The sequence below is a fragment of the Neovison vison genome, chromosome 3, assembly GCF_020171115.1.
Source record: "Neovison vison isolate M4711 chromosome 3, ASM_NN_V1, whole genome shotgun sequence".
Classification (NCBI taxonomy): domain Eukaryota; kingdom Metazoa; phylum Chordata; class Mammalia; order Carnivora; family Mustelidae; genus Neogale; species Neogale vison.
In genome coordinates, this window is record NC_058093.1 from 108,851,286 (window position 1) to 108,870,929 (window position 19,644).

General features: G+C 40.6%; 1 protein-coding gene across 2 annotated transcripts in view; it reads left to right on the top strand.

Moving 5' to 3' along the window:
• CNTNAP5 (contactin associated protein family member 5) overlaps positions 1–19,644 on the top strand; it is an 858,994-nt gene that overhangs the window by 462,904 nt on the left and 376,446 nt on the right. For both annotated transcript variants that reach the window (XM_044242676.1, XM_044242675.1), the window contains 2 exons: positions 12,426–12,575; positions 15,409–15,580. In XM_044242676.1, the coding sequence (XP_044098611.1) occupies positions 12,426–12,575; positions 15,409–15,580 (322 nt within the window). The remainder of the gene's footprint in view (positions 1–12,425; positions 12,576–15,408; positions 15,581–19,644) is intronic.

The window sequence follows — 19,644 nt, forward strand, 5'->3', positions numbered from 1 at the left end:
CATTGAGCAGTAGATACTTTGTTCTATTTTTTCATGTCAGAAACGGGTGTCACTAAAGACTTTTAGAGAGCTGATGAGAGTGGAGATTGATATTGTCCAAACTCATCTGAATTACTAAGAAAACAGGGAACTGTATAAAGGTAAAGAATACCACCTGCTCTGTTTCTTTGGAGAATCAGGGAGGAATGTTTTGAATTTTGTGTGAAACATTAAAGAATTGAGAGAAAAAGCTGGCATTACTATAATTACTTTAAATGTGATGTGAAACTTCAATGTTATTTTTATTTTTCTGATGTGAGGATGCCGGGAATGAAAATGGAAGAAGTCTGAGGGCTTTAGTCATTGAAGTTTGAAATCTGCTTTTGCTACTGTGACATTTCTCAAAGTGTTAACTCCCCACTGAAAAGTGAGCCTGGGCAAAGAGCTTGAACTCAGGCTTTGGCATTCTTGGCTGTGGCTTACATAAATGAGGAATGTGAGTAACTCTTGTTCTGTTAGACCTCATTGTCTTATTCTGCTAAAGGAGAGACTTGGTGTAAAATTAGTAAAATCCCTTCTAGTCCTTTATATGAGTTCCTGAAGAAGAGCTGAGGTCAATCCTTTTCCTCACTGTCTTCAAGGAAATCATCAACCCAAGAGTCTTCTTTTGAAAATATGGTAAATGGCCTTCGTTGAGGGTATGCAGGGCCATGTCCCCTGTCAGAGATCATGTTTCTCTACTCTCAAAATTGTGGTATATTTTGTGAAGTAAGAAAGCTGAGCTTTGGGGTACCTGGGTACCTGGCTAAACGTCTGCCTTCAGCTCAGATCATGATCCCAGAGTCCTGGGATGAAGCTCCATGTTGGGCTCTCTGCTCAGCTTCTCCCTCTCCTCTACACTTATGCTCACTCTCCATATTCCTGTCTCTCTCTCTCTCTCTCTCAAATAAATAAATGAAATCTTAAAAGGAAAGAAACAAACAAACAAACAAAAACACACACACAAAAAACTGAACTTAGCCTTTGTCATACAATTATTTTGTGAATGAGACTTGGATGTTCCAGAAAGGTCATGCATTTGACTCTCAGTGACATGTATAGTTAGGAGCTAAAGATCCCAATATAAGAAGTTGTTTTGGGGGAAACTTTCTGTAAGTAGATCTAGAAGAAAGAGAAAGAGTGAGTGTGTGTGTGTGTGTGTGTGTCTTGTAAGGGGGAGATCAGAATGTATCTTCAAACTATGTTAAGGGTGGAGATATTTTAGGTAGAGAGGAAGCAAGACACAGATGTGACAAGTATCTTTGAGTATGGAATAGACTTTCTTATAGTTGAAGGTTTTTTACATGTTTACCTCACTGCAATAAGTAGAACAAGCACCAGTAAAGTCAAATGGCATAAGGACCAGTTTTGATATTCCATTAGAGGAAGAATCTATCCAGAGCTTTCCCTGGTACGACTAGAGGCATCAAACTCAGAGTAGAGTTTTCAGGATGAAGGCATGATTGGAACCTGGGAAATGGATGAAGTCTCCAAGCTGAGAGGTGTCAACCTAACAGTTGGGCACAACTGAATGACTATTAGTTGGGAAGATGGAAACTAAAAACCAGTCCACAGGCACAGAACAGAATTCCTGGGCAAGAGGAGACATAACTAGCAAAGAACCAGAAATCAACCAGACACCATTGAAATGTTTTCAGTTAAGGCCAAGAGTTTGTTGAAGAGGCACTCCCAGCTTACCCAATTTAATTCCCACATACAGGCAACTGTGTTCATAGTATTTCAACCACCTTACAACTTTCAGTATTTCTATATACTGGCTTGAATAGGAAGAATTCTGAAAGGGCATTCCAGAAGTACCAATTACGCAATCTATTCTAAACAGCTATCCATTATCCACACTTAGGAAACTTCTGGGACTGAAGACAAGATGAAATTCTAGTGGTATAACCTTAGGTCAGCAGCCTTGATGGATGTTTATTTGATTATTATTTAACACTGACTACTTAAATAAGTCCATACAACTATGGTCAACACCATCCCATTTGTCTTTCAGAATGTATCTCAATTGATATTTTCTCAAGAAACTTTCCCAAATCCAGCCAGATGCCCCATCACCGAGCTTTCTAAATCTTCTCTTATGTAGCATTTGCCCTAAGGATATGTGTATGTGTATGCATTAGTTTGCTGAAACTACTGAAAGGAAACAGTACAGAGTAGTGACTTGGGAATTTGTTTTTATATAGTTCATGAGGCCTAATATTCTCATAAGGGCACCAGTCATATTGGATATGGGTCCATTCATATAACCTCATTTTACCTCCATTATCTCTTTAAAGGTCCTTGTCTCCAAATACAGAAAATACAGACTCATTCTCAGGTACTGAAAGTAAGGACCTCAGCCTATGAATTCTAAGGAGCACCAGTCAGCCTGTAACAATGTATATTAATCATGTGTCTATTAATTGGTTGTTCATTGTTGTCCTGACTACTACAGTGAAAAGTTTCATGGGAACAAGAACACTTGCTCATCACTATTTGCCCAAGGCCTATTATAACACATTCCGGATACACAGATTTTTGATAACTATGTGCCCAAGGTATAAGCAACTGCCTAAATGAATAAACCAGTAGAGTTGACCGTCAAAATGATTCAGAAGGATGTAATTTTAACAGTGAAAGAAGAGTTAATAGTGATATTTTAACAAACATTCAGGTTACCACAATCTTATGCTGCAGAATGTGTCAAAACCAGAGATGAGCTACACTCAGGGGAAGTACTAATTAGATAAAGGCCAGTGGAACTCCCAGAGGTGGAGAGATGGCTGGAAGAGCTGCATCCTGCAGGACAGACGAGCTCACCCTGATTAATACTTGTGGCCAGATGGTTTTAGGCTACAGCCCTGCAATTAACAGAGCCGTTCCCCAAATATTGCCCTTTTTCATTTAAGCCATTTGTATCTAGCCACCATCTGCACATCAAGTAAATGTGATAACTTTGTGAACTTCCTCTTCTGCTTCAATTAAGTTGTCATTAATGCCTCTGTATTTCAGCTAAAATAATGTTGATGAGAAAATCCCATTAGCAAGGGCAAATACATAAATAGCCACAGGGCTACGACTGTCAAAACCAGCTGTTGGGTGAGCACAGAGTTCAAGTTTCAGAAGACAGAAATGTGATGAGACATTCCATTTTATGGGAAACTGAGAAATGTCTGAGCTTTGAGATATCTTGTAGAGGTTGGGAATGTTTACCAAAACAGTGATCTCTTGGGCATTTACAGCTTTTTCAAGTCCTAGTAATGGCATTTCTTAACTTACTCTTCCTTCTTTACCACTCATTCAAAAGAGGAACTGAAGGAGCTACATTTTTATTGCTACATCAGAACACTCTAATAGTCAAAGGAAGTCAGGAAGTGATCTCACTTCCTTTGCTCTTTCCTATTTTCTGCTTTGATAATTCTCTCATAGAATTCACTTTGCTGCCATTTAATTTAGGAAGATTTTGAGGTATCAACTCTCTGCTGGCATTATACTCAGACTTGAGGATGGAGGTATTGTCCACCCAGAACTCACAGGCACAGTTGGAAGGGATGGTCTTGAGGCATTTGTAATGCAAGACGACATACGCTCAGCTTAATATGGGAGCACTGAAGAGAGGAACTTGGATGTGTGAGAAAGGAAGGGCTTTCTAAGGACAGGGGCAACACAGCTTGGTTTTGAAGAATGAGTCGATTCTGGCCAATAGAGAGGGAAGGAAAGTATGTGCCAATCAGAGGAGAGAAGTAGGAAATTGAGAAGTATAAGAATCCACAGTTGACTCAGGATAACTGGGTCACAAGGCAAAGAGAAGAGACAGAATATAAAGCAGCATTCTGGCAGGAACATCAGATTTTGGGCTGTATCCTGAAGGTGTTGGAGAAATATATCTCTGGAGCTCAGCTCACTTTTTACCATGTTGATTTTTGAGCTAAGCGTTCAGGCCTATATCAAGGAAATAAGGGGGTTACCATCAACAACAATTCCATCACAATTCCTCTCTGACTCTAGTGGATGGCAAACCCTGGTGTTTTCCTTGCATACCCTGACCAAGAATTTTCAGGATCCAGGTTACTGTGACATATGCACCAGGCTTTAACAACTAGGAAAGGTTTAACCTGTGATTTATGGGCCATGTACCAGGGAGACCCTGCTGCTGACACTTGGCAATGGAGATTCAGCTGGTGAGATGTTCAATCAATCAATGAGCATTTGGAAAGGAAAGGATGCTGCCCTGTTGATGATGAGGTGGATACCAAAACAGAACTCAGACTCTGACCCCCAGGAACTTGTAATCTCATCGGGGTGATGAGACTGGCAGTGATGCATTCTTAATTAATGGTAAAAAGCAGTAAATTATATGAACTAAATGCATAGATCAGACAGCAGATGTTATAGGAATTTGGAAGGAGAAATGACTATATTGGTCTGGTAAAGGTAAACCTCCTTTGCTCGTTTCTTGGTTTATTAACTGATTCACTCAATCATTTGGCACTTATTAAATGCCCTGCACTGTGCTAGATAGAGAGTCTAGTGACTATGATAGAAAGTCAAAAAAAAAAAAAAAAATGTAAGCACCTGGGTGGCTCAGTTGGTTAAGTGTCTCACTCTTAATTTTGGCTCAGGTCATGATCTCAGGACCCTGAGATGGAGCCCCACATCAGGCTCTGTGCTCAGCAGGGAGTTTGCTTGGAATTCCCTCACTCTTGCTCCTCTTCCTGCGCTCTCTCTTAAAAAAAAAAAAAAAAATATATATATATATATATATATATATATATATATATATATATATATAATTTCCTGTCCCTACAGTTGAGCAGAAGAAGCTCTAGGAAAAATATTGGGTATTGGAGGATAAAAAATGGGCTTGTATACTGGAGATCTGGGAGTAGAGGCAATGATTAGGTAAGTGTATTCACTCGGAGCATAATGAATGCCCTAGCCTAGCTACAGTAGGGAATTTGTGTAGGAACATTAGGAAATGGGATTGAAGGACAGGTGGAGACTTGATTATAGCAGGCAAAGATTGTCAAGCTAAGCCTGTGGAGATTCAGTGACCCACTAGAAGGACATTTGCTGTGAGGTGCTACTTAGTTCAATCTAGCAAGCTGTCCTGGACCAGAAAGAAGTCAGAGGCTTGGAAAAGAGGGAGCCCATCATAAAAATTCTCAGCTGCAGTGATAAAGGATAGAATAAAGCCTGGAGAGGGAATTTGAAGAAAAATGTGAATTCAGTCTACTGTATAGGGAAGGGTTAATAAAATTTCATAATTGATGGATAAACGGTATCCAAGAAAAACAGAACTCAGGATCTAAATTGTAGCATAATGGTACTAATAATTGTAATATGTTCTTTTATGACATGATTGACATTTTAAGACTGCTTTGTTCAATTATTTATGCATTCCCCACTTTGTTCTCACAAAAATTGAAACTGCTTTTGAACTATTAAGTAAAGGTAGACATGACAGAATGTGGAAAAAGCAGCTGAATTGGGTTTTCTGGAAAAGATAAAGCCTAGAATCTTCTAAGTCAAGCCAGGTAATTCCATCTCCATTTTACAAATGAGGAAGCAGGTCTAGAGAGATTAAGAAATCTGTCTAAATTCCTAGAAATTATAAGTGGCAGGGCCTTGAGCAAGGGGTACAAGGTGAATAAAGGCATCACAGAAATCTGTGACAAGTTATTTTCAGGGTTGGAAATAGAGTCTCTGGGGACTCTGCTGTGGCTTGAGCTAAATCTCTGCATGTTGATGTGCGGCTCTAACAGTTCATGCTTAGACGTCCTGGGACAGCCCCTGTGTTTCAAGGGTTTTGTACTCAAATCATCAAGAGAGATGCTGAAATTAGACGAAATCTAAAGGGCAAATACCTATTCAGTATTTGAGGACAAGAGAAATACAGAAAGAAAGAGGAGGTGAAAGAGAGCACCAAGGCTCTGCAGCCTCCAGAATTATTGAATATGTCATTCTCAACCAACGGAGATTCCCCATCTGCCAACCACAGGCTCCCCTCCCCCTAAACTCACCCAAGGAACTTTTGTCAGTATCTGGAAACAATGTTGGTGCTGGGAGTAGGGGGCTGTCACTGGCTCTAGTGAGTCAGGGGAGCTGCTAAACATGATGAACAAGAGGCATAATGCATAATCCCCTACCCCCAACAAAGAATTATCTGGTCCAAATGATGCAGTGCCAGTGTTGAAGGACTGACTCTGTTTCAAGGAAAACCTTACTTCCATAAAAAAGTTTAGGGTTTTGGTCTTTCAGGATATTACTTAACTGCTCTGAATCTCAGTTCTAACAAATGTGAACTATAAGTTGCTGTGAAGTTCTCATTACAAAAAGTATTTAAAAAGGCATATTAAGGGGCTCCTGGGTGGCATAGTCGGTTAAGTGTCCAACTCTTGGTTTCAGTTCAGGTCATGGTCTCAGAGTCCTGAGATCAAACCCCATGACCAGTTCCACACTCAGCAAGGAGTCTTCTTGAAATTCTCCCTCTCCCTCTGCCCCTCCCTCCCTCTTTCTTTTGCTCTCTCAAATAAATAATTAAATCTTTAAAAAGGAAAAAAAAAAAGAAAAAAGAAAGAGAAAAAAGAAAAGATGTATTAAATGCTCAATGAGATTACCTACCTGGAAAAATAAAATTAAAGTAATTACAATTAGCTAGAATTCCAAGTTAGAGCTAAGAAGACATTCTAAGAAACAGAAGTTGAATGTGTTTTAATTCTTAGAAGCTAGAAGATCCACGTAACACCAGGACCAAAGTTTCAACTTCGTATGGTCAAGATAGTGTATTATTTCATGCATAGGAAGTTCCCAGTACAGGGACATCCATACAGACAGAAAGCAGACTAATGGTTGACTAAGGCAGGAGGTGAGGGGTGAAGAGATCAGAGAGGTGATGGCTACATGTTACAGTGTTTCTTTCGGGGTTATGAAACACTTTAAAATTAATGTCTTGATGATTGCCGAACTCTGAATAGACTAAAAATAATTAAATTGTGCATTTTAGATAAACAAATTGCATGGTATGTGAATTTTATCTCAATCAAGCTGTTCCAAAAATACAAATAATGAAACACAAAGTTGAATTCCATGTCAGAAAATAGAGTTTTGCAAAAGAATTGGCCATCAGTTCCTGGAGAATGGCAGGGCTGGCTTTGGAGGGGTGTAGAGCAGGAGCTCAGCCTGGGTCCCCCACACCACCTCTTCAATTTTGGCTTCAACTCTGTAACCCCATGAACCTGAGCAGCTCTCTTCCTTTTCATTTTGTACCTATAGCATAAAGACAATAAAACTTGGCCTCCTGGACCATTGTGAGAGTTAGGAATTATACATTTAAAATGCGTGGCATGTCACAGATATTCAATATCTTGAGCGTATTATTAGCTATTTTTACAATTTGCCTGTGTTTCAAAAGTTCATTTATAAGTTCAATTGCAAGAAGGGAAACTGATTTTATTTGTTAGTTTGTTTTTTGTTTTCAAGGAGAAAAACTTTTGAGTCTTGGTTCAGATCCGGAGCAAAGGACAGAGCAATTTCTTTAACTCTCTCTATAAAAGATCTTTCCTAGGAGGGCCTTAGGCTGAATTCAGGGACCAGTGAGCAGCAGCTTTAACCCATGAGAGCAAGAAGTGAGAAAGAATGAAAACATTTCCTAACCTTTATCTCAACTTAAACAGTTTGTTAGTCTTAAAAAAAAAAAAAAAAAAAAAAGTTTACATTTTGTTTTCAGAAACTTTGAAATTTCCGCTACTCTTTATTAAGAAAAAAAGAAAAAAAAAACCTAATCATTCCAGAGCATTCTAGTATTTTCTCTTTGTAATAATTTTTAACAAAATGGAAACCATAACCACATATACTATATAGTCTCAGTTTTTCTCTTATCGGGATATCACTTGCATTCTTGGACACGGTCATTTTTAATTACTTTATAGTTCATATTATTAAGTATACCTTGTTCGATTTAGCTAACCTGGAAATATTGGTGGTTGTAAATTTTTGCTCTTAGAAATAATGGCATCATGAACTCTTTTCACTCTAAATCTTGGCTGCAGCTCTTGTACTATTTTAGGACTAATTCTTTGGATTAAAATTTATGGAAAATGAATTATGATACTTTTAGGAACTTTTTTTTTCATGTTCGGTATTTTGCTTTCCAGAAAGAATGCACAAAATTATGTTGCCACCAACAATATATGAAATTTCCTATTTCCCTCTCTATCCACTAACTTGGTATATTGGTTTTTCTTCCTTTTCTAGGGGATGGCAAATATTATTTGACTTACAGGTCAGAAAATTTGTATTTGTCATTATCCAGTGATTTTTCCAGAAATCAAATTCCATATTTTAAGTCTGGTCTCCTAAACCATATGAATTCTTAGAACTCCAAAGTCATCCTAATTACATCATTTTACCTCCAGGGGCTTTTCCCCATTAGATATTCCTGGACTCAAAGCTCCTGCTTTCCCAGTCTGTCCACTGAAAACTTCTATTTGTTCAGAACTCTTGGTCTCAGGGAGGTTTTCGGAGGAAAGCAACCCGATAAAATTGCTTTTCCCTAATTTCTGAATAATTACTAGGACTTAAACCTGTACTTTTAAAAAGAGAATTCTTAGAAACTAAACCTTGAAGAACCTCCAGAGCTGTTATTTTGTTATATATATATATATAACATATATAGACATATTTATATGTAACACACACACACACACACACACATATATATATATATATATATAAAATACATGTATAACATATAAACAGAATGAAGTAAGAAGGAGGACCCAGGCAGAAAGCAGATTTTTAGAAGGAAATATATCACTTTGCTTGCCTCGGAATCTGTTCCCAGCTTCAGCACCTCTAAAACAAGCCTTGTTTTTCCCAGCTTCTTTTCTTCCTCTTCCGAAACCTCAAACGGTGTACTTGTTAACCAGGCTGCACAATGGGCTCTCTGGGGATCTCTGAAACTTCCAAGGCCTGGGGCCACCCTGAAGCCTGCCTTAATTAACCTGGTGTGGGGCCCTGGGACCTGTCTTTTCAGAAGCTCCCCAGGTGCTCCCTTTGTGTGGTCAGCACCAGCACCGGGAACGACTGACCTAATAATTTTCTTCAGAAGAGTGAAGATTTCACATAGGCTCTCCCTGCAGGGATTCAGGACCATGGAGGAAAAGATCCAAAAGATCAAACCAAAAGGAATCGCAGAACAGAGAAGAGAAAAGAAAAAGTGAAAGAAAGAAAAGAAAAAAGGAAAAAGAAAACAAACAACCAAGCAAACTCTTATTAATAACAATGTGAAAGAGAGCAACATGGGTAGTGATGGGGGAAGGGGAGGGGACCCAGAGTCAGAACACAAAGGCCAGCGCTCTGGCCCAGCTACTCACAGGGCTCAGACTTCTTCCTTTAGGCCACATTCATTTGTAAAAGGAGCAGAGGATGTATATCTGATTAGCTGGGGCTCTCCCCATGGCCTCTGTTTCCTTCTTCCTTACTGAAGCTCTGATGCTTAGCAGAGCACTGGGCTCTTAGGGGTTATTTTTTTTACATCCTCTAAGTTGGATTAGTTAAGGACTCCTTTTCACCTCCAACAATCTATAGTTTGTCTGCAGATGCAGTCTCCTATATTATGCAAATGCATTTCAATCAGTATGCAAATAAGAGTAAAGGGAAGTAAAGACCTACAGCTGGTTATGCCCCCTAAATGCCCCTGCCAGAAGTCAAATGTTCATCACCAGGAAACACCTGACAGAGCCTCTACCTCATTAGCAGAGTCCCTGTGGTTAGGACCCAAACACTGGCTTTTGGGAGGAAGTAAGGCTGCCAGGTGGAGCAGCCCTTGGGTTCACCCCAAGCAGATGTTCAAGGCTGTAGCAAAGACTGCTAGGGAGCTGGCTGGAAATGCAGGAGGGTCTCTTACATCTGGCCTATTGTGAGCAGATGGGGCACAGCTGCCTTGGTGCATCACAGCTGGGCCCCCAGCCTGGTGCTGTGCTTCTCCCTGGGCATATTCTCCAACCATCTGAGGGCTCAGGGGCACAAGCTCTTTAGTAGCTATTCTGAGAAACCCTGCAGACCTTGGCTCTGATTTTCAGTGCTTCCTTCCCAGCTGGTTTCTTAGGGACTGCTCCACTAGGCTCTACCAAATCTGATCTCTTTTACCTCTAGGAATAGCTCTTAATCCATCCCTTGCTCTCAATTTGCATTGCTGCTACTTTGGCTGAGACTCCCATCATTCTGTCTCCTGCGACCAGTGGATGCAATAGGCCCTATCAGTTCTGCTTCCAGCCTTGATTCCTCCCACCTGTCCTCTGCCATGGGGTCTTTACATATGTATCTCCAGCCATCTTGTTCCCATGCTAAGGACCCCTCGTGGACTCCCATCGTTCTAAAGCAGTGATTTTCATTCCTGGCTATACATTAGAATCACCCAGGAAGATTTTAAAAGAATTCAAATGCCTAGGGTCCCATCTCCAAGGGTTCTGATGGAATTAGCTTGACTAAAGCATTCTCCAGAATCATTTATTCAAGGAAACTGTGGAAAACCATTCCTTGGTTTGGCATTGCAGGCCCCTAGGTGATTGGATCCATCCTCAATTACCTTCCTATTGCCCTCTCCTGCTTCTTTTGTAGTTTTTTTTGTAGTTTTTTGTCTTTTTTGTCTTTTTTTGTAGTTTTTCTGTTTCCTGAACTCTTGCTCTATGAGTAGAGAGCTCTTGTGCATTTTTCAGAAACTCCTTGAACCATTTCTGCTTTGAAGCATTTCTAGGATCCTCACATGCCATTACTTAGGTTTTCTTTCTTCTCTTCTCCCATATTACTGCACCAACCAAAATGGCAAGTATTGTTCTTTGCTTGCTTCTCTGTTTATCCCACTACCTGAACTCAAAGGACAGTGTTCTAACCCTTGTTGTTACATCTCTTCCATTTAATGAGGGATTATAGGCACCATGTGATGTCTTTATACTTCCAGATGGGAGGGACCACTTCGCAGTTGCTGTTCTGTCCGTTTGTTTTAGGTAACATTGTCTATTTACGATGTGGCATAAACTGTCCTACATGCACCACTGTATTAACTACTGTATAATTCTCACAATGGCTAGGAAGTACAATCATTTCCTCACTTTGCAGGGAAGAAAACTGAAGCAATAGGAGTAGAAACGCCGCTTAACACACAGCGGGGCACAACAGATGTCTATTGAGTGAAAACATGTGTGGCAATGTGATTTTGTCACAGACACATCTTTGGGACAGGATTGGTGATTAAGACTTAGTTTCCTTCAGCACGCATCTGACATGAACAGTCTTAATAGATGATACACTTTGTAAAAGGAAATAGTCCCTATCTTTATGACTAATTCCCAAATCAGTTGTCTCAATCAAATAGTCTATCAGGGTAGTATGCACCAAAGACATCAGGGAGGTGAGAACAAGGGAGGACTAACTTGTAATAAACACCTACTATAAGGTGCCTGGGTGGCTCAGTCTGTCAAGAATCCACTCTTGACTTGGGCTCGGTCATGATCTTGGGGTTGTGGGATCAGAATCTTGCATCGGGCTCTGTGCTGTGAGCAGTCTGCTTCAGATTCTTTCTCCCTCCCCCTCTGTCCCTCTATGCTCTCTTTAAAAAAATAAATAAATAAATAAATAAATAAATAAACAAAATCTTAACAACAACAACAAAACCCACCTACTATGCCTGCAATTGTCCTAGAAACTTCCCTGTCTGATCTCAATTGATCCTTTTACAATGACACAAAGTGGGAATTATGATCTTTGCAGATGATAAAGCCAGAGTTCAGGGAAGGCAGGTAACTCAGCCAGTGTCACCTAGTTGAGGAAAAACGTTGGGAATGAACTGGTCTGTTACTTCGCTCAGATGGGAGGTTGCCTCTGCCTGGCACAAGAATATAGTATTCTTTATCTATTTTTGCTTTTAAAAACTGTTTATTTTTTCCTAAAAAAAAAAAAAAAAAAGGCAGATAAGGCACTTGTGGAAAACTGTGAGAAAACTGAAGTCACCTATAACCCCACCACCCAGAGATGAAATCACCATGGACATTTGGAAATTTTTTTTTCCTTTCAACATTTTACTCTGCATTTATATAGGAGGAGGTCTGTTCACATGGCCCCGCCTTTTACTGTAGCACACAGAAAAATCTGTGTTTTCCCTTTTGTTCTGAAACCAAATGTATCAGATGCGGTTCAGCCACTTTGAAAATAATAGAATTAGAGCAGTAAACAGTGGAAGAAAGTTGAAGTGTGTGGAAACGTGGGGTTTGTAGTTTAAGTACAGGGACACAAGGGGCGCCTGCTGAGACACACAGGGAGCACAGCAGGGGAAGAGCATGAGCCCCCTTGCTCCAGACCGCCCTACTCAATCAACCCCATGTGGGCCTTTCCTGTTTCTTTTGCAGGAAGCAACTTGAACGATGGCTTGTGGCATTCTGTTAGCATCAACGCCAGAAGGGACCGCATCACTCTCTCTCTGGATAATGATGCAGCATCCCCAGCCCAGGACACCACCCGTGTGCAGATTTATTCTGGAAATAGCTACTACTTTGGAGGTAAGTTCCCCAGGCTTTGAAAGTAAAGGAGGGAGGGAGAATGCAGTGAACAATTATTTTGCCCTGATTATTATTATTATTATTATTTTGGCCAATTAGACCATTCACACATGTATACACACACACACACACACACACACACACACATACACGGGTACCCACTCCCAAGCATGAAATAATGAGAAGCAAACTCTCTGACAGCTGTGCAAATATAAACTATCTAGGTCAGGACAGAGGAAGAAAAAAGAAAAAAAAAAAAAACTTTAGCTATAAGAGCCGGTGTTATATAACATGTCCAAAGGAGATTTCTGTAGCTATGCCAAGCTCTGTGATCACATTGGTAAGGAGAAAGTCAGCTGAAAACTTGGAGAATATGTACCAACAGTCAGCAATACGTGCAAAAGGAAAAATCCAGGCAGAAAGGCAAAACCAGCAAGTTCAGCTGTCTAGGCTATTTCTCTACCGCTTTACTCTCTGAATCCCCTATCTGTTCCTTCCTTCCTGACATCCCTGGAGGCCATGTCCATGAAGTGGGGCTCTACAAATGGGAAAGGTCTAGAAGGCCCATGAACCTGTAGCTTCACATGGAGCTGACGGTACAGATCCAACTCTTTCTATGGCAAGGTGAATCCTAGGGACCTTCCCAATGAAATACAGGGCAAACTGGAAAGGATGAAAAATATATAAGTAGGAATTTACTGCATTTTTATGGGTGCGTGTGCATTTGTATTTAGTTTTTTTAAGGCATTTCTTTCATGAAAAATATTAGTATCTAATTTCCTAGTCATCTGTTTGCATTAGAGAAACAGTCACTGAGAGTAATCTCAGTCTCTGTCTGACCTTGAGCGAGACACTGATGGCCCCTGAACTTCTTTTTCGAGGACATGGGGAAGCAGAGCCAAATTACTGGAAGACTGCAGTAAGGGCAGGGTGTATGTGTATAGAACAGTTCTCCCAACACGGCAAGGAATGGACAAACTGGCTTTGACTTTTGCAGATATGGCATGGACTGGACCAGTTCTCAGGTTGCTAATTCTTTTTCTGTTAGGAAACTGAAGGGAAGTATTGTGGAAAATTATAAAGTACAGTCTCTCAAATAGAATTTACAAATCACTTCTCTCATGTGATGACATGTGGTTAAGCCTTGAAATACAAATGGGCATTGCACAAATGTAACATATGCATCTGGACATCCTGGAAGAAATGAAGCATAGAGCAATACTTTTGTGGCTTGATTTTAAGACCCCAGGAAGGGCCTCTGTCCTCCATTCTAAATCTTCTCCATGTATGCAAGGACAATGGATTTCTCCAAGAAGAGAGAACTTCCATTCACTGTACATGGTTTATGGGTCTTACCTCATTTAATTCATGGGGTAACTTTGTGAGGTAGGCAATTTTAGCCCCATTTCACAGATAATAAGACTGGGGTTTGTTGAAATGAAATCATTTGTGCAAATATTAGAACTCACCCCTAAGTCTGCGGTGTCTACAAACCACCAGTTTGGGACAGCAAGAGGATGCTAGCGAATGTAGCATAAAGGCTACCAAAGAAGGGCTCTTGGGGGCCCCAAAGATACATTTTACAGACTGCATCATTTTTGCATCACATTCATTGTTTTCCCAACAAAGAGAGAGAAGCATTCTTGTACTTATTTCTGGAGAAAACAGTGTTCGATAATGATGGCATCTGAAATGTCTCAAAAGGAAAATGTTTACCTTCCCCAAGTTTAGAGGGCACTGGGTTTAGAAGGGGAAGGTTTATCTGTGATTTAAACAGTATTTAAAGAAGCGCCCCACACGTAGACTGTAAACTTAAGGAAGGTGAAAAATGAGTTTGGGTAATAATAGTCAGCTTACATAAATTCTCTCTACAGTTTCAATTAGAACTTGTAGCATCTCTCTTCACTTTATAGTGTGCCTGTAAGCTGTTAGCCAGCTGCTGGGCTTCTGCCCAACAGTGACTGTCTATTAGAAATGGCTGAAATAATTCCCAATTATTTATGGGTTATTGCCATGTTTTCAAGCTTGCATTCCCATATGCTCTGAACCTATTAAAACCATCAGGATGGAATTTATAAAGATCACAAGCACTCGCATACCTACGTTCCTCTGTACCTGTCTTAATGAGAAGCAGGTATGCCCTAGTTGCTAGCTATGCTAAATCAGTGTAATGGATTTTTTTTTTTTTTTAAGAACACTCTTTAAAAAGGTACAGTGTTAACCTTTCACGTGTGCTATTACAGCCCTGTAACTATGTGCATTTAAACCCCTGGTTCTTTTGGCTCTTGGATTTGCTTTGCACAACTCTTCAAAATTCCAGTTACGTTCCTATGTGTACCTTTCTCAGGAACTAAGCCTGTTAATGCTAACAATTAACCAGACAATTACTCTGCCACCATCCTTACCTAAAGCGTAATTTCTTTTGAAAGTGTAATTCAGAATTGAATTGTGCATTTAGAGCATGTTTTGAGACAGAACCAACATTCCCAAGAAGTGATAATGTGTTGCCTCCTTGGGGTGAGTGAAGTATACCATGCAACAGAATGGTGGGTAGCTTACTGATAGGCAAAAAGAAATAGGAATGAGATAAATGTTAAAGTAGTGGTATTCCCTTTAACATATTTTGTTTTCTGTTCTGTACAGCGATTGGGTATGCCCCATTTTGTACCAATTCCTTCTCTGAGAATGCTAGGATTTACAACAAAAATGCGTGCACTGCTGTGAATGAAAAAGCCCCCAAATAATTAGACCTCCAGGTCCTCCATCAATAGGTCGCCAAAGCAATGACTGATCATTTCAGTATTCTTCTTCATTTTTTTTCTCTGTCCCACAGGGTGCCCCGACAATCTCACCGATTCCCAATGTTTAAATCCCATTAAGGCTTTCCAAGGCTGCATGAGGCTCATCTTTATTGATAACCAGCCCAAGGACCTCATTTCAGTTCAGCAAGGTTCCCTGGGGAATTTTAGTGATTTACACATTGATCTGTGTAGCATCAAAGACAGGTAATTATTGTCTCTTCTCTGTTCTCCCACCCCCTTCCCATTCTCACTGTTCTAAATATGAGTTTCTTTAAGCAAAATTCTAATCCACTGACATTAGCCACATTAGACATAATTGAGTCGCCTAATGGAAAATATTTCTGAAAGGATTTCAGGCCCAGAGAAAAATGGTTTAAATTAGTTGAGTCTCTCTTCCTGTTGACTTGCAGTAAATGGGATATGCAAATTAAATCAAAATACAAATTTGTGACAGGATTAAAATTTTATGCATAAACAACATTTGATTAGTTTGAAGTTATGAGTAAAGCATAAAGGAGGGAGGGATTACTTTTCTCTTAAACCATTTTTATTCTCTATTGCAGTGAGCGTCCCTTCTAATGGGGGAAGGTGAGCATCAGGCCCTCAGGGGCTAGACCAGAGGTTCAGATGGTGCCAGGGGTGATTCCTGGGGTGGTTGACCTTTGCTGTTGCTACCCCTAACCCACTGCTTCTTTGGTCCAGAAGAGACTAGGCAGCAGACAGAGAGAATCCACACTTATACTCTGCAACCCACAAATCTAGCAGAAGCTTGGTTTCTCTCTTTATTTTTTTCTGGGCTCTGACTCCTCTTGTATTTAAAGTTTCTAGGTTGAAAGACCTGCTGGAAGTTAAAGATTCTGAATTTTCAACCAGGTTTATCATGCTCTCCACGTTTTATCTCTAGTGCTTACTTCTTTCATTCTCACAATTTTGCTCATTCCTGTCAAAATAGCACTTATTAAATGGGTGAATAATATGTGTCTAGTGCTTGCCTATGAGTTGGTGATACAGGGTTCTCTGCTCATGTTTCATTGGGGAATAAATTAGCCATTAGGATAAAGTACAGTAGACACCCATGAAGTTCCCCCTTATTTGTGGGACATATGGCAGCTACAACTCAGTCTGACCTTGTGAAGAATGAGGTCAAAAAGGGTTTTAGGAAGTGGTGCTGAGCTGGATCTTAAGGAACCAATAAGACTTGGCTGAGGAGTGAGAGGAGGTGCTGGGATAAGATGGGTTCTCTGGACGCAGTGTCAAAAATGACAGAGAAGTAGGAGAAATCATGGCTGGCAAGTATTTCATCAATTCAACGTGCCAATTTTTCATTTTAAGATCTCTAATGTTGGGATGCATTTTATAACTGATGGTGTATCATCATTCAATCAGCATTTCTTTCTTAGTGGCATATAAAATAATGGTATGTCTTACAATGAAGAGTGACTTAGAGTCAACAAAATATAGGTTGGTGGGGGTGTAAGGTGGTCATTGTAGTGGAGTACGTAGTGTGAATATGGTTAGAGATGGGGGCCAGTAGCCACTATGAAGAAATTTGTGTGCCTGTGGGATGTGGCCTCATGTGCTAGGTGAGAATCAGGAAGGAAGCTATGAAACTTGCTTCCTATAAAGAGTACTCAGGAAAAAGTAAGAAGGATGGATTGGAAGAGAACCAGCCCATGCTGGGAAGGTAACTGCCCCTGTCTAGGGGAGCAATGATGAGAAGTAGCAGGTGCCTCTTCTGAGCAGCACAGAAATCAGCTCTGCAGGTTATAGTCTCCGCTGATGCTCGGAATGACCAATATAATTTGATGGAGCTTTATGTACACGTTTCTCTGTTAATACCACGACACATGGGATCCTCAGCAAATCACACAGACTTCCTGGCTCTTCTGCTTCATTTTTTTTTTTCTTTTTTTCTATTTGACCAGCTGGAAAAGTGGGTAATAAAATGTGTGCTTCATTAAAATGTGCTAGCTTAGAGATCTCAGAATAAAAGATACTACACAGAATGGTTGCCACCCCTATAGTCTTTATTAACAACGAGGGGAAGCGTCCAACTTCATCAGCCAGCAGAGCCTTTTGCAAAGTGGAGTTCAATAGAGGGAACATTTATCAATAGGGATCTCTTATGATACCTTAATTTCTAATCAAGGATGCTCTCATTATTTTCGATTACATGAAAGTCATTGCCATCTATACTGCATCATTACTTTTGTGTAATTGTGGTCTGTATAATTGTATTACATACAATTGTGTTTTGGTTAATTGTATAATAAGGGATTGTGTTTAGTTTAGTGAGTAAATGGTACGTTTGTCTTGATTTACCAGACAGCGCCTCTAACAGAAGGGGATACTGTGGTAAAAGGCTTTGCTTGATTGTTTCTTGAACTTATATTTAACATTTGTTGGAGAGGATGAGAGTTAGAAAAACAGGTGGGTTCTAAGTTGTGTGTTTTATTTTTAATGTGTTAGTTAATTGAACTTGATTTAAGAGCAAATGCAAAGTCTTTGTTTAGACAGAGTTTGCCTCTTGGAGGGATAGGGTGGGGTGGAAGAGGTTGGGATGGAGAAGCCTGGTTCTGTGCGTGAGCGTGTTTTCTCTTGGCTGTGTTTTTTCTTAACTGTGCTCCATTCAGGAAAGTCCAAGGAGACTAGCATTTTATCTGACCTAAGAGTCTCTTCTCTCCCAGACTCAATTTTCTGCCCCTTCATCTTTGCCTGTAGAGACCCAGGCCTCCTTCTGGCCTCTCTATGGTTGCCTGCCCAGACCTCGATCTCCCTCAGAGTGAGCCGACCTGGCTGGCCAGAGGGAGTCTGCCTTCTCAGTGTCCTTTAAGGCGCTCAGTGTCAGTCACTGTGGGAAAACCAAGGTAGCATTTATAGAAGAGACACAAACATTCCAAAATTGCAAGAGCTTCCTCTAATGGGGGTCCCTTACGCCATTTGCCTTTGAGGGGGTGCCTCTGTTGCCCAGCCTGAGCAAATTCACAAACCAGCCATGAGACAATGCTGGTAACAGCTGGGAGAATCCCTTCTCAGGGATTAAGGAATCTAAACTAACAATTTGCATTTCAATCATGGGCAAATTATCAAGTCTTCTGATCTTAGGGAAGAAAGGAAGTGGATGGCTATATATTTTCCCCTTAGGACCGCCTTTGCTGTATCCCATAGGTTTTGGACCGAAGTGTCTTCATTCTCATTGGTTTCCATGAAGGAAGTGGAGTAATTGGCCTGCACCCCAGTCTGGCAGCAAAGAGGGTTGGCTTTAGGATGCACCATCTGTACAACTGCCCAATACCTGACAGTCCAACAATGAGTTAGGAGAAGGAGAAAGGGCAGCTTTTTAGGAGTCACCTTTGGGACAAGACAGCATTCCTAGCAGACCCCATGCACTTTGAATAGTCTTTCTAAGCCTCTAAAATATGATGTCCATCTACTATCCGTCCTCTGTGAACTGAATCTTCAACCTCACATTTTCCACACCCTAGACCCCTGTACTTATCTCTTGCAACCCTCTTGGCAAAACATGATATTCTAAACTACATAGAGTGAAGTCACCCTTAATAAATGCTTCATTCCATGAATGGCTTTATCATACCCTCAGGTACTCAACCTCATAGACAGGGATTGAGGGAATGAGTGAGGCAGTCTTATGTATATACTTGGGTAGTGTAAGATGTGGTACGAGCTGCCGAAGCCCTGGTGATACAATGCCATCAGTGTCCCCATTTTTTACAGAGGGTAAACTAAGACCTGGAGACATATGCCACTTTTTCCATGGCCACAGGATTGAACTTGTGACTCAGAGTTAAACACTACCAGGTTTGCTCCCTTGTACTTCCACCCAGCAGGCACTGACCTGGAAATGGCAGTCCTTGTGTGTCTGTGGCTCTTACACAAGCAACCCCATCTTCTGCCAACCATATAAAAGTTTTCCAGGGATAATCAATATATTCATTCTTTGTAAACACTGAGTGCCTAATGAGATTTCGTTTAGAAGGGGGACCTTCAAAGTGGCATGTGGTGCCAGGTGGGTGGTTTCTGAGAGAAGTAAATCCTGGTGATCCAGGTCAGGAAGTGCCTCTCCCCAGGATTTTTGTGGCAAGATCTACCAAGTCACTTTGGAGGAGCCATGCCAGTCCTGCTGAGTTCAAAATCCAGGGCAGGAGAAGCAAATAACCAAATGTTGTCTACGGATTTGATTGGAAGACCGGATCCAAGGTGTGAAGCCAAACTTGGAGGAGCAAATAGGGAAACTGTCTGAGGTGAGG